The sequence below is a fragment of the Hemibagrus wyckioides genome, linkage group LG07, assembly GCF_019097595.1.
Source record: "Hemibagrus wyckioides isolate EC202008001 linkage group LG07, SWU_Hwy_1.0, whole genome shotgun sequence".
In the NCBI taxonomy this organism is placed as follows: Eukaryota; Metazoa; Chordata; class Actinopteri; order Siluriformes; family Bagridae; genus Hemibagrus; species Hemibagrus wyckioides.
Window position 1 is genome coordinate 28442138 of NC_080716.1, and position 15790 is coordinate 28457927.

A 15790-nucleotide genomic window follows, 5' to 3' on the forward strand; every position below is an offset into this window, starting at 1 on the left:
AATATTGGGAGGGAATCCTAATGTAACCTAGACTGGGGGGGATTATGTAAAATAACAGTGGAGTCAGAAATAAGGCATCAGTTCTGCAATGATACTAACCTTTATTGGTTATAGTAAAGTACATTTCAGCAACAAATAATGATGTCAATGTATTATACAACAACATGCAATACTTCCTGAGTTATATTAGTTTACCAGACCTGATATTAAACACAGTGAAACAGTTGGCTGTAGAAGATCAAAAATACAGATAAAGAGGCAAAAGACAAGGCAAAGACAAAAAAAACAAAATTTTTTTTACAGGTGACATGTATGAACACTAAACTATACAATTTCATTCTAATTTAATACAGTTAATTTTAATTTATGATTGTGTTTACTTAGTTTTTAATAGTATTGAGAATATAGATTTTAAACAAAAAGTCAGCTTTTTAATTTCTTGCCATTTTTAAAGGTAACATGCTTGTGATATCATTGTTACATGAATCATACAGTGCTAAACTAATCCAAAATCATCTATTTTCAGTTGCATAATTTTACTGTTGAATGGTAATTTAGCCCAAATCCAGGGTAAAGAGGCTGAGTGAATGTGGTGTCAACTCTGTGGAGGAGCTTCATCGTGTCAGAGATGCTGTAGAAAGACAGTGTTCCTGCCTTGTGATCCACAAACACTCCTATTCTAGAGGAGCTGGAGGTAATAGGGATTTTAGTTTCTTGGTTGTTGTGCAAGAATGAGCATTTAGATGGTTGGCACAGCAAACTCCAGGACTTATCATTATGTCCAAACTGACATTCATTACCGCTTCCTTTCCTGCTGATGTTTTTATATGACACTGCTGTATTAACCCCTTTATCCCCGCTCCACTCCACCTCCCAGTAACAGCGTCCAGACACACTCTCACTACACAACACCTGGGAGAAACATTCAAAGCTCTCTGGATCTTTTTGCATCTCTTGTGGTCCATACATATGTTTTAAATATTTAGAAAATACATTGCTTCTGTCACTCGCCATTCTGTTTGAATCAGACAGATTCAAGAGGCGTTCATTTGCTGTGTTGGGATCCAGTGTGAGCTGACAGGAATCTGATGGAAAGAAAAACGTTCTTTTAATCTTTTATGCTTTTGTCTTTCTGTTTCTTTAACTGTCACTTAAATATTTATCAACTGATCACATGCTTCCTCTGAAACCAGCTGACTGCATCTTTTTGAACTATATGCCCATGAAAGCTACTGCCTTTCTGATTGACAGCTGAGAGAGAGTATACCCCATCAACCCTAAGAGCACAATCAAACTTGCAACCTCTGGATGTTATTCTGTTGTGTGTTTGTATGGAAGAGGCACTTACATTGTAAAAAGTCCTCTCTGCTTAGCAGCATCATGTTTTTCTTCACTGGGAAACAGTTAAACAGAAATTTTGGTTCAATTACAAAGACAAACACAGCAGTTTATTTTAATTAACTGCCCAGCTAAACATGTAATATACACAAATGCTTCCAGTTAACCAATGCATTTAAAGCCATGGCTTAATTCTTGATTTTTGGATAATATAACTAATAAGCAAGTGCAAGGATAATGTAACTAATAAGCAAGCACAGATTTTATTGCACATACTGCAGACAGCTTGCCTGTACCATCCCCTTAAAGTTGAACAGTATAACAATGCCATACCATGACCTGTCCAGCAGAGAAAGCCAGAGAGCACAGATCAACCTCCTCCTGCTTGGTAGCATGTATATAACCCTACATTCAAGGCCTCCTGGGAAGCATGTACACTATATTGCCAAAGGTTTTAGGACACCCATTCAAATCATTGTATTCAGATGTTCCAAATCTTCCATGACCACAGGTGTATAAAATCAAGCGCAGGGTTAGTGCATGGTGAGGCACACAGTGTGCAGAAGTCACCAACTTTGAGTCAATAACTACAGACCTCCAACCTTCAGATTAGCTCAAAAACTGGACTCTAGAGCAGTGGAGACATGTTCTCTGGAATGACAAATCACTATTCTCTGTCTGGCAATCCGATGGACGAGTCTGGGTTTGTCAGTTGCCAGGAGAACAGTACTTGCCTGGCTGCACTGTGCCAAGTGTAAAGTTTGGTGGAGGGGGATTATGATATGGGCATATTTGTCAGGGGTTGGGCTTGATCCCTTAGTTCCAGTGAAAGGAACTCTTAATGCTTTAGCATACCAAGAATTTTTTTTGACAATTTCATGCTCCCAACTTTATGGGAACAGTTTGGGGATGACGTCTTCCTGTACCAACATGACTGCTCACCAGTGCACAAAGCAAGGTCCATAAAGACATGGATGAGCGAGTTTGTTGTTGACAAATCACAAAATGGTCTATGTTAAAAAAAAATATTATAAAAGAAGAATATCCATAGGTGAAGGTCAGCTAATAGGCAGCTAGTAAAACCTAGAACCCAAACTGTTTAAACTGTCTTATATTACAGACTGAGTTCTAAAATGTCTCTGAAACTATTAAAATATAAACATCTGTAACGGAGCACCCGTAGGATTCATATGCAGAGAAATAGCTGTTTTAATAATAAAAACGCAATTCAAAACAGATAATCCAAACAGCAACAACAAGGCAGAGTCAAGAAAAACAGCCAAATAGTCCAGTAATCCAATCAAGCAGTCCGTGAAGCTAACAATATCCAACAATGGCAAACCAAAACAGCAATAAATCCAAAACAAAGAACGAAGGTCATAGACAATAGCGAAAACACGGAGAACAGAATAACGGCTCGGTATGCAATGAGTCAATATTCTGAAGAGGGTTCCCTCTGGCAAATGGGAGGGGAGGTTGTGGGCGATGTTGTAACATCACTTTAATCTGCGACCAAATTTTTTAGAAGAGTTCTCAACATTTGTCAAAATATAAGCAACTGTATAGCTTACAAAGACATCGAAAGAGAAAGAAAATAGAGAACTGTATTCTCATTAGAAAAACAACTGACAATAAAATAATTCTTCACATTATAAATGTGCAGTGCAAGTAGCAATAAAGTGACAATTTTAAAGTGTCAAGTGGTGATAAAGTGTCAGTGTATAGCAGTGGCGGGCCATGCATTTTACACCTAGGCCTTCGCTGGTGTCCTTCCTGAATTAATCCACCTCCATAGCATCATTATGAGGCCATGGCAATAGATACTAATCAACCGTTAATTAACAAAGTAAAAAAGAAATTTTTTAGTATTAGTATATTATTTAGTATACTTTATTTAGTAAAAGTATTTCACATCTCACAAGGAATAGTCCATTTTGTTATGGTTACTTTTCTCAAAAAAGACAAACGTATGCCTGCTAGATGGCCCCAGTGACGCCAACTCGAAATCTGATTGGTTAAAGGATCAGTTTCATTATTTTAAGCTTCGCGCACCTGCACTTTTAATTCAGCCGGGCAACACATGATGTCAGCCACTGGCTGAAAGATGATTGGATAAATACTCTTATCATAAATATACACTACTGGAAGCAGCGCAACCAAGAGAAAGGTTATGAAATGTAGAGAATAGACTATTGGGAATAATTTAATACACATTCATGGAAAAATATATTAAATATATTAACATGCTAGTCAGTGATTCAGATCACTGCTGTTTAGGCCAGCAGAGAAGGCCTTGCTGGCCCTGACGGTCCAACACTGGGATTATTAGTAACTCTAAAAGTGCAGAGTGCCATTGAACAGATTAGTTGTATTCAAGTTGTATTTATTGCAAGAACTACTGGCTCATACACAAAACACTACTGTGATATTTTGTTGAAAATGTTTGGTTTTCATTGTGCTAAATGTATTTGGAGAGAATGTAATGTTAGTAAATCTGTCTTACCTTCACTTGTTATCTTCTTAAGCTGCTCTGTAGAGCATGCTTCCAGCTTCACTTTTAACTCAGACACAGAATTTACTGCATCTTCAAATGAGAGTGCTAAAGGACTGATGGGTGGTGATACTGCAGATACAGGAGGGGTCACAGCAGGCGAAAAACACTAAACAGAGACAAAAACACAAAAGAAACAAACAAACAAACAAAATCGTTCAAATTCCAAATTACTGCAAATTGACAGAAGTGAAATGTAAAATGAAAATGAAAAATCTGAATTTGTGAATATTTAATTATGTGAAAAATTTATAATACACAGTGTGGACAGTAACCTGATTAAACCAGGGACCCTGTAGGTGTGAGAGAGCAATGCAACTTCACTTTTGTCACTGCTATATTCTCATGACAGCAACATTTTGCTACCAATAGATTGCAGTAACCTTTTATAGTTTCTTTTCTAGTCTGGTCTTTATGAGTCTACACAGTGGTCCTATGGCCAGTTAGCATCTTAACATCCTTTTTATGTGGACTTTATATGATTATGGTCTCAGTGATGTTACCTGGAGGAAATGGATGGGATCTTCTGCATGTGAAAGCTCCTCCATCTCAGCAGCTCTTCTTTTTAGCTCTGCAATGTCCTGCTCCAGTTTTTTCAAGATTTCTTCAGCTCGACTCACTGCAGCGTTCTCCTGAGCTCTGATCTGCTGTGTCACCTGAGACAATCTTGTCTTAATAGATTTGATCAGATCAGAAAAGATCCTCTCAGTTTCCTGAACTGCTGTCTGAGCAGAGTGCTGTTAGGAGCCAAAAAGAAAAGGAAAGAATGAGAGAAAGAGAGAGATTTTACTTCATTTCCCTAGTTAATGTCACTGAGACTATTAATAGATGACTAAATAAGAGTGTGACTGATCCTGAAACAGCTCTTCCAGCAGCCAGATTGCTGTTCTTCATAAAATTCACCTTGTGGGACTCCACAGCCTTTGTTAGCTCCAAAAGCTCCTGCTCTCTCTCCTTGATTTTCTCCTGGAATGTTTCCTGCACCTTCAACAACTGTTTCTATGAATGAAGAACAGAATTTATATTGCTGTAAAGTAACACATTCAGTACATTTCTACTCTATAGATACACTTCACACTCTTAGATACTATTAAAAATGTTGTCCCATCTTTAGAGCTATTAAAATTTCATTTATTTTGACCTCTGGGGGAAACTCTTTAAAGGTTATATGGTTATATGCAGAAAATGTTTCAATCTAGAACATTTTTAAAACAGCAAGAACTCTTAGTTTGAAAATGCCTGAAATTAAATGCTGTAAAACATTTTTTGCAAAAATTGAGAAACGCCATAAAGATTTACTGTCATCTAAAGAAAGCAATTCTTCCTTCATCTTCAGTCACTGCTCTATTCTGGTAAGTCCTGAGCCTAAAATGACTGGGTGTAATGTGGGACTACACCCTTGGAAGGATGCCAGTCCAGTTTAAGCCACCTTGCATATTAACACACATATTAACATAAAGATAACATGCACAGAAACCCAAAACAGGCAATAACAGAAACTCAGTATTGAACTGGAGATGCTGTACCACTTTACCACCATAAAGGAATTTAATTAAAACTAAATCAATTTTACATTAAGTGTACCTGCCATTGCATTTCCCCCCTAACTGTAGAAAGGGTTCCATGAGATAGAGTTACCTGTTTCTCAGCTCGTGCTGCTGCAGCTGATACTGTATCATGTCCTTTATGTTCATCCATGGTACACAACATGCAGATACACTGCTGGTCAGTGCGACAGTAAACCTCCAGCAGTTTGTCATGCTGAGAGCAGATCTGCTCCTGGAGTCGTCTGGAGGCTTCCACCAGCTTGTGCTTCTTAAAGGCTGGAGATTTATAGTGAGGCTGGAGATGAGTTTCACAGAAAGAGGCCAGACACACCAGGCAGGACTTGATGGCTTTGGATTTATTCTCAGTACAAAAATCACACTCCACATCTTCAGGTCCAGCTGTAGACTGAGCAGGACGTGTAGCCTGGAGTCCTGTCTTCTTCAGTGTCTCTACTACTTCAGCCAGCATGGTGTTTTTACTCACAGCAGGTCTTGAAGTGAAGGTTTGTCTACACTGAGGACAGCTATAGACTCCCTGATGATCCTCCTGATCCCAGCAGCCATTAATGCAGACCATACAGAAACTGTGTCCACAGAGAAGAGCTACAGGATCCTTGACAAGGTCCAGACAGATTGGACAGCTTAACTGATCCTGAAATCCGAACATACTCGCTTCTGCCATTTTACTGAAAAACAAACTCACACACACTCACTTACAGCAGCTCACACTTCCTGGTTCAGCCGTGTGGAAAACAGGTGTGTCTGAAAACTCATCTGATTTAAATTGCACAAAATAAACACACGACTTTTCTCAAAACAGACACTGCTAATAATCCTGCACATGAAAACACGAAAACCCTCAAACGAAACAGATCAAAATCCCGATTAAACAGTCAGGAACAGATATGTTTCACTTCTGTTAAAGTAAGAGCTGAGTTGCCAGGTGTTTGTTTAGAGGACTGCCTTTGAATAATTTAAAAATATACCAGGCGTCAAAAAGAAAAAACAGTCTAACAATAAATCTTAAAATCTTCAAAAAAAATTCTAAAACCCTGAATAGACAGCGATATTAAAACAAAATTGGGTTTGTATAACATCAAAAAGCCTCTCGACGTTTAGGGGAAAATGATCTGGCAACCCAGAAAGGGGGACGAAAGCGAATGTGTGCGTGTGTGTGAGAGAGAGAGAGAGAGAGAGAGAGAGAGAGTCAGTAACAGCAGCTCACACTTCCTGGTTCAGTTTGTAAAAGCCGTGTGGAAGACAGGTGTGTGTAAAGAAAAGGAAAAAGGCATGAAAAGATCTGCACGTGGTAAATCATCGGACTAATCAGGGACAGATTAGCTTTCATTTCCGGGAAAGTTGCCAGATATATGTTAGAGAAGCTGTTTCAAAATAAATAAATAATCAATAAACTCAGCCTTGTTTAAATCATTTTTAAATACATCAAATCCTGTATTAGACAGCAATATAACCATACGTAGCTAAACATACACACGGTTTTCGTAATCAGTGCTTTAATCAGGGGATGAACATAACATTTTGACAACATTCTTAAAGAAAAATGTGGTCTACTATATTCATTTATTTATTACAGACAGAAAAAACTCAAACCTACAAATCAAGCCGCTTGCAAAACACAAAATCTAATATTAAATGAACTTTGATCAAATACCTGTCGACACAGTGTGATAATTCACACATCTGGCAACCCAGAGAAGCAGGGAAGGAAAGTAAGATTTAAATGCAATCAGTCTATTGCTTACTTGAGACTGAGCTCTGATTGGCTTGTTTTCCAGCGTGCTGCGACCCGGACCCGCCCACTTTTGTTGTTAGCGAATCAATATTGTTTTTATATTACTCGGCCTCATGTGATTGGACCATTCACAACGAGTCCCACTATAATAAATAAAATTAAAATAAATAAATAAAACAATTAATAAAACCTCACCCTTACTATCTGGCTTTAGGCTCCAGGCCTGATTAGAGTAGGTATTGTATGTTTCTAATTAATATTGGGAGGGACAAGAAGTTTCAATGATTTATTTTTATTTTCTAGAACTAAAAATGTATTTCAAGTGGACTTCAGCAGAATTTTTAAAGCAGAAGCTGATGAAAATCCTAATGTAACCTAGACTGGGGGGGATTATGTAAAATAACAGCGGAGTCAGAAATAAGGCATCAGTTCTGCAATGATACTAACCTTTATTGGTTATAGTAAAGTACATTTCAGCAACAAATAATGATGTCAATGTATTATACAACAACATGCAATACTTCCTGAGTTATATTAGTTTACCAGACCTGATATTAAACACAGTGAAACAGTTGGCTGTAGAAGATCAAAAATACAGATAAAGAGGCAAAACCAACAGAAAAATACAGAACACCTTGGTATTAGTTTTTAACATGATTAGGAGCTAAATGGTGAAAATATAGCAGCCCAACCCAAAACTCACATCTAGTCACACTGAAAACCTGTAGGATATAATAAAGCATTATATTTTATCCAACTAAAAAAAAAATGTTTGCTTTGCATTTAAATAATCAAAACATGTATGGTGATAATTATAGTGAGAGTAAAATGAGTTACTAATATGATCTTTTTTTCAAGAGTTAAAAGTATAACAATAAAAATAGAAAATAACATTGACAATCATTATTTGAAAAATTGTAGATAATGAAGTTTGAACAGCGTTAGCAATAAATCATTGATACATAGACATGGATTACACAGATGTCAGTATTTATTAGCCCAGAAATCTCTCAATTGTGTGATAATGTACAAGCTGTGGTGCTGCTTTGGGCTGAGGTGATGTCACATGATACTGAGACACTAGTGAAGAAGGCATAACAACACCTGTACTATCTCTGTATGCTGAAAAAACCCTCACAATTTTTTATCAGTTCATCTTCGAGAGCATCTGGCAGCATTACTTCCTGATATTTATATCAAGCAAGGTAAAGACAAAGTCAAGAAAATCATTTTACATACTTTTTATTCTAATTTAATACAATTAACTTTTCATTTTTAATGATGGTGAGCATGAAATTTTATAATTGTGTTTATTTAGTTTTCAACTCACTATTTTTTTTCAATAGAATGGAAGCTTTTTAAATTTATTGTTACATGAATCATGCACTGCTAAACTAATCCAAAATCATCTGTTTTCATTCACACAGTTTTACTGTTGAATAGGTATTTAGCCAGAATCCAGGGTAAAGAGGCTGCGTGAATGTGGTGTCAACTCTGTGGAGGAGATTCATCGTGTCAGAGACGCTGTAGAAAGACAAAGTTCCTGCCTTGTGATCCAAATAAACTCCTATTCTAGAGGAGGTGGAGTTTATGGGGATATTAGTTTCTTGGTTGTTGTGTAAAAAATAGTAACGAGGTGATTGACACAGCAAACTCCAGGACTTATCATTACGTCCAAACACACATTCATTACCATTTCCCTTCCTGCTGATGTCTTTATATGACACTGCTATATTAACTCCATTATCTCCGCTCCACTCCACCTCCCAGTAACAGCGTCCAGACAAACTCTCACTACACAACACCTGGGAGTGATAGTAAAAGCTCTCTGGATTTTCACACCTATATTGTTTAGATGACCTTCTAATACAAGTTACCATTCTGTTTGAATCAGACAGTTGGAGAAGTACATGTGCTGTGTTGGGATCCAGTGTGAGCTGACAGAAATCTAATGGGGAAACAAAGAAGTAAAAATGGTTTATTCTTTTGTTGCTTTAACTGTTACCTAAATATCTCATGAAAACCTAATCCATTTTTTGTGGCATAGTGGGAAAATGCGGGGGTGGTGTTGGCTCCCAGATTCCCAAATTCCCTCCCACCCTGAGAGCACAGCCAATTTTTCTCTCTATGCATGTGTATATAGAAGAAGAGATTCTTACACTGTAGAAATTCCTCCCTGCTTTGGGGTGACAGGATCAGGGTTTTCTTCACTAGGAAACAGTTAAACAGGTTATAGGTACAATCATAATAGGAAAAATTAAGATAATTTACACAATTAATGTTTTTTTTTTATAGGAATTGACTAGCAAATATGACACAAATGTTTTTAATTAGCCAAGACATTTTTAAGTCACCCGTGGCCCGAGGATAGATCGGATAAGCGGTACAGACAGTGAAAAAAAAAATAATTTTTTTTTTAAGTCAATGGCTTAAATTTTGATTCCCTGTGAAGTTTGTATGTACAAGTTTGTGAAATTGTAAATATGTCATCACTTTGGTCAGAGCAAAATGGAGGTGAAGCTTGTCTTATTTACTCTACGTCTAAAAATGTATTTTTTTTTTTCATTTCATTGTCTGTACCGTTTATCCAATCTATCCTCGGGTCACGGGAAGCCTGTGCCTATCTCAGGCATCACCGGGCATCAAGGCAGGATACACCCTGGATGGAGTGCCAACCCATTGCAGAGCACCCACACACACTCATTCACTCACACAATCACACACTATGGGCGATTTAGAGTCTCCAATCAGCCTAGTAGCATGTCTTTGGACTGTGGGAGGAAATCCACCAAGCACGGGGAGAACATGCAAGCTCCAGACACACACACAGTGAGTGGGAGCGAGACTCGAACCCAGGACGCTGAGCCACCGTGCCGCCACTTCTAAAAATGTGTAAACTTTGAAACATATTATGTTTATAATCGAAAAATTTCTCTCCTTTAGGTGATTAAATGTTAACCAAGTGTCTTGTATTTCAATATATTTCAAACTTGCATATATCAAACACACAACCTTAACTGAAATCAATTTCCGAGATAAATAACATACAATTTCAACTAAATTTACTGTCACCTACAGATGTTGCATCCACTGTTACCATCTTCAGTCCTGCATTGATGCTTGTACTTTTTTGTTTGTATTTATTTAAAAGATAAGTGGATAAGTGAAGACTTTTCATTTCCATCAGTGTTCTGCTGTTAGTATTTCTCTGCACAGCGTAGTGGTTAGAGTGCAAAAGGTTTGAGTCCTAGTCATGGCACACAAACAGAATTAATGTAGGAGATAATTATCTAATTGAGCATTGAATAAAAAAAGCAAGCATCACACTGGGTTTAACAAGTAATTCAGATGAGGATGATAATGATGATGTGTCCAAGTGTATTTATACATACACTATTTTTACTTAGTTATTAGTTATAGTTATTGTTATTGTTTTTGCCTGAATAAAATATAACTTTTCCACTGTAACTACCACAGTCTTTCAGTAAAAACAAACTGCACTTGAATTTATCTCAGCCTACTCTCCCTGACAATCATTAAAAATAGCATTGATGAGGTCTGTCTTTAAGAAAATATCCCTGGATCCATACTAAGCAACTACAGACCTGCTGCAGATCTTCCCTTATATGCAAAGTAATTGAGAAAGTTGTCTCCAACAAACCTATTACATTTTGTCATGTAATTAGACAACTTTTTCTCAGGTTTCTGGGACTGCCCTTATAAAGGCATCAGCAGAATGATGGACCCATTCTTCAACTCATTTTATTCAAACTCTATATACTTCTATTATGACAAATCATACAGAACAACATTCCTTCCCAAAGTTATGCAGATGATATAGGTGTCATTCTCATCAAACGTTGAAACTACTTATAGTCTAATTGTGTCCGGGTATGGAGCAGATAAATAGTTAAATCATTTAAAAATCCCTTCAGTTAAATAATCGCAAGACAGTGGTCACTGACATATTAAAGTTGTCACAAAAACAGCATTGTTTGAGAAAGGCTTTACATCGATCTGGCAAAACATTAGGACCACCTGCCTAATATTGTGTTGTTCCACCTTTTGCTGCCAAAACAGCCCTGACCCAGCGAAACATGGACTTCACTAGATCCCTGAAGGTGTGCTGTGGTATCTGGCACCAAGATGTTAGCAGCAGATCCTCTGTGGGCCTCACCTCGCAACTCACATAAAGGAGACTTACAGGACTTAAAGGACTAACAGAACTTAAAGGATACTTTTGATAGATACTGACCACTGCAGACTTGGAGCACCTCACAAGAACCACAGTTTTGGAGATGCTCTGATCCAGTCATCTGTCCATCACAATTTGACCCTTATCAAACTCACTCAAATCCTTACACTTGCCCATTTTTCCTGCTTCTAACCTCAACTTTGAGGAATAAATGTTCACTTGGTGCCTAATATATCCCACCCACTAACAGTTTCACTGTTAATTGAACTGTGTAATTCACTTCATCTGTCAGTGCTCATAATGTTATGCCTGATTGGTGTATTATTGGCACACATCACATTACAACAGAATTCATTTCTTCGTATATACCAGTAGGGCAGAGGATCAGCATTGACATAGCTGCCCCGGAGCAGAAACAGGCTAAGAGTCTTGCTCAGGGGCCAATCGAGGGCAGCTTTCAGTGCTGGTGCTTGAATCCTAACCTTCTGCTCAACAACCTAGAGCCTTGACCATGAAGGACTGGGCTCACTACTTGCTTTATTTATCTCAGAGGAAGTCAAACTGGCACACAATGTGCTCACAGCAGCAGAGGTAAAACTACATGCGGGACTACTTTACCACTGCACTGAACACTGGAGCCAGGCCTGCAACCTGCTAGTGGTTCCCAGAACAAAGGTTTAGCTCCTGATGCACCTGGCACACTCTCACTCACTGTGTAGCTACAGTGGTCTGGCATGAACACGGAAGTCTGAGCTTTCTGTCAGCACCAGCCACAATGCCACTGCACTGCACCCTGGAAAAGACACCCTAAAAGAACAAGGTAAACTCTTTGCATCACATTAAATGAGTGATCTGTGTCAGCTGTTGCAAGTGAGACACTTGAGGACATCTATCTACCTCCCCTATGTTGACGGCCTTGTAGAATGCTTCAATGAGGTGCTTAAGCAGATGTTGCCACAGATGGTAGATGAGGAGGGAAGAAGCTATTAACTTCTGCTGCCCTCTGCAGCAGAACTTTGGACTTGGAGAGGAAATCGGAATACCCAGAGGAAATCCCAGAAGCACTTGAAAAACATGCAAACCCTATACATAAAGGCCAGAAGCAGAAATCAAACCCCCAACACTTAAGGGTTGAGGCAAATGTGCAAATCACTAAGCCACTGTGTCCCCATATTAAAGAAGTGGTTCTTTCTTGTTCATATACTGTTGATGAAAAGTCTGTGAAAAATTTAAAATATATATAGACGTCACATCAAAGATTACTTCACATATTTCACAAAATCTTAAATGCTAAAATTGACCATTTAAACAATTTATCAAGATGTAAGCAAATATATGGCTTAGAGAAAGAAACTGACGATTTGTAAACTACTGCAGACCGGGCATACAGGGAAATGGTGATATTAGATCCATGCTCAAACAGCTGTATTTATGCTTTTAGGTTTATACAACAAAACTGATCAGTTTCGTTGTATGGATGTTATTCATACAATGTCATAAAAGGATAAGCAGCGATTTACAGTTAAATAGTATTTGAAATGATATTTTTGCAAGAATTACTGGTTCAAGACCAAAAATCTACTGTGATATTGTATTGAAAATGTCAGTACACTTGAAACCGTTTTTGTTATCCTGAACATATTTGGAAACACTATAATGCTAGTTGCTCTGTCTTACCTTCACTTGATATCTTCTTAAACTGCTCTTCAAAGCATGCTTCTATCTCCACTTTTGACTCAGACACAGCTTTTACTACATTATCAAAAGAGAAGAAAGAACTGGCCACAATGGTGGGTAAATCTGTAGCTCCAGGAGGGGTTACGAGAAAATGAAAACTCTACATAGACAAAAGAGAATAAATAATAATAATAATAATAATAATAATAATAATAATAATAATAAAGAAGTCTTTAGTAGTCTACTTAAAAGTTATTTACTACTGTTAAGTCATTATTTTTATAAGTTATTATTTTATAAGTTATTATTTTTATTATTCCATGTAAAATTTTGGCATCTTTATGTATGTTTATGGTCTCAGTGATGTCACCTGGAGGTACTGGATGGGATCCTCAGTGTATAAAAGCTCCTTCATCCCAGCTTCTCTCCTCTTCAGCTCTGTAATCTCCTGCTCCAGTTTCTTCATGATTTCTTCACCTTGACTCACTGCAGCTTTCTCCTGAGCTCTGATCAGTGCTGTCACCTCAGAGCATCTTTTTTCAATGGATTTGATATCAGTAAATATCTTCTCTGTTTCCTGAACTGCTGTCTGTGCAGAGCTCTGTTAGGAGAAAGAGAGAGAGAGTGAGAGAGAGAGAGAGAGAGAGAGAGAGAAGTTCTTTTCCTCATATAAAGTCACTGAGATTATGACTAGATAGGATTGTGTCTGATTCTGAAACAGCTCTTCCAGCAGCCAGATTGCAGTTCTTCTCAAAATTCACCTTGTGAGACTCCACAGCCTTTGTTAGCTCCTGAAGCTCCTGCTCTCTCTCCTGAATTTTCTGCAGGAATGTTTCCTGCACTTCTGAGAACTGTTTCTATGAATAAAGAACAGAATTTACATTGCTATAAAACTCTATACTGTTAGACACTCTTTAAATGACATCTCATCTCTAGTTTCTTTAGGTTCTATGCAGAAAATGTTTAAAATTATCACAAAACTAAAAACCCTTCTTTTGAAAATGCCTGAAATTAAATGCTCTGCAAAAATGCTATTTGCAGTAATTGTGAAACACAATAAAAAGTTTACTATCATCTAAAGAAAGCAATTCTTCTTTTATATTCAGTCACTGTTCTATCCTGGTAAGTCCAGAGCCTAAAAAGACTGGGTGGGGGTGGGAGGGGGGTCATGCACAGAAACCCAAAACAGGCAATAACTGAAACATGGGCATGACCTGGGCTATACCACTTTATCACCCTGAAAGCAATTTTATCTAAGCTAAATCTCGTTTTAAATAAACTGTACCTGCCAATGCTTTCCCCCCTTAATTGTAGAAAATTGTTACCTGTTTCTCAGCTTTTCCTGTTGCAGCTGATACTGTATCATGTCCTTTATGTTCATCCATGGTACACAACATGCAGATACACTGCTGGTCAGTGCGACAGTAAACCTCCAGCAGTTTGTCATGCTGAGAGCAGATCTGCTCCTGGAGTCGGCTGGAGGCTTCCACCAGCTTGTGCTTCTTAAAGGCAGGAGATTTATAGTGAGGCTGGAGATGAGTTTCACAGAAAGAGGCCAGACACACCAGGCAGGACTTGATGGCTTTGGATTTACTCTCAGTGCAGGAATCACACTCCACATCTTCAGGTCCAGATGAAGACTGCGCAGGACATGTAGCCTGTCCTGTCTTCTTCAGCGTCTCCACTACTTTAGCTAGAACACTGTTTTTACTCACAGCAGGTCTTGGAGTGAAGGTTTGTCTACACTGAGGACAGCTATAGACTCCCTGCTGAGCCTCCTGATCCCAGAAACCATTAATGCAGACCATACAGAAACTGTGTCCACATGAAAGACCTACAGGATCCTTGAATAGATCCAGACAGATTGAACAGCTGAACTGATCCTGAAGTTCTAAAATACTCGCTTCTGCCATTTTACTGAAAAACAAACTCGCACACACTCACTCACAGCAGCTCACACTTCCTGGTTCAGTTTGTAAAAGCCGTGTGGAAAACAGGTGTGTCTGAAAAAATAACTCATCTGATTTGGTTAAAATTAATTAATTCATAATTAATTTGCATAAATTGCACAAAATAAACAACACACGACTGTTCTCAAAAACAGATAATAATCCTGCACATGAAAACCTGAAAACCCTTAAATGAAACAGAACAGTCAGGAACTGGTAAGTTTCGTTTCTGCTAAAGTAAGATCTGAGTTGCCAGGTGTTTGTTTGTCAGAACTGAATATTAAAACTTAACCAGGCGTCAGGAAACAAAACAGTCCATTAATGAATCTTAAAATCGTTAAACGATATTCTAAAACTTTGAATAGGCAGTGATATAAAAAAAAAAAACATTTGGTTTGTATAAAATGCAAAACGATTCCTGGCGTTTAGGGGTTAAAAAATATTTGGCAACCCAGAAAGGGGACGAAAGGGTGGGTGTGTGTGTGTGTGTGTGTGTGTGTGTGTGATATGTGATGATTTGGTGTCAACGACATTTTTTGTAGGATAAGTAAAACAATATTAACCCAGTGGGCAATATAATGTCGAAACGACATCAGATTGACGCCAAAAATGTATGTCAAAAAACAAGTCAAAAATGCAAATCAAATTGACGTCAAAAACTTGACATCCACATATTGACGTCTTATTTTGAACACCAAAATAATGATACAAAAGTAAGAAATATTTTATTTATCACATGTTTGGCCCTTTTGGACACTTTCTTAGTCCAAACACATCCAT

General features: G+C 37.9%; 2 protein-coding genes across 5 annotated transcripts; both read right to left on the reverse strand.

The window, feature by feature from the left end:
• Nucleotides 1-75: 75 nt before the first annotated feature.
• LOC131356693 (E3 ubiquitin/ISG15 ligase TRIM25-like) lies at nt 76-6593 on the reverse strand. Its single transcript, XM_058395870.1, has 6 exons — nt 5528-6593; nt 4793-4888; nt 4393-4626; nt 3842-3998; nt 1349-1393; nt 76-1085 (listed from the first exon to the last, which is right to left on the reverse strand). Exons 1-6 carry the CDS (start codon nt 6116-6118, stop codon nt 523-525), a joined length of 1686 nt encoding a protein of 561 aa, XP_058251853.1. The 5' UTR covers nt 6119-6593; the 3' UTR covers nt 76-522.
• A 1033-nt stretch (nt 6594-7626) lies between these two features.
• On the reverse strand, nt 7627-15242 carry LOC131356517 (E3 ubiquitin/ISG15 ligase TRIM25-like). 4 transcript variants are annotated; one of them, XR_009205026.1, is made up of 7 exons: nt 14387-15242; nt 13823-13918; nt 13432-13662; nt 13062-13221; nt 10262-12467; nt 9349-9399; nt 9068-9137 (listed from the first exon to the last, which is right to left on the reverse strand). XR_009205026.1 is itself a non-coding variant. In XM_058395604.1 (6 exons), the coding sequence occupies exons 1-6, from the start codon at nt 14972-14974 to the stop codon at nt 8605-8607; spliced, it is 1659 nt and encodes a 552-aa protein (XP_058251587.1). In that variant the 5' UTR covers nt 14975-15242; the 3' UTR covers nt 7627-8604. The 4 variants fall into 4 exon arrangements, 1 of the variants encoding a protein (XP_058251587.1); XR_009205028.1 differs by having other exon boundaries at nt 9081-9137; nt 10262-10436; XM_058395604.1 differs by lacking the exon at nt 10262-12467 and having other exon boundaries at nt 7627-9137.
• Between the last annotated feature and the right edge of the window lie 548 nt (nt 15243-15790).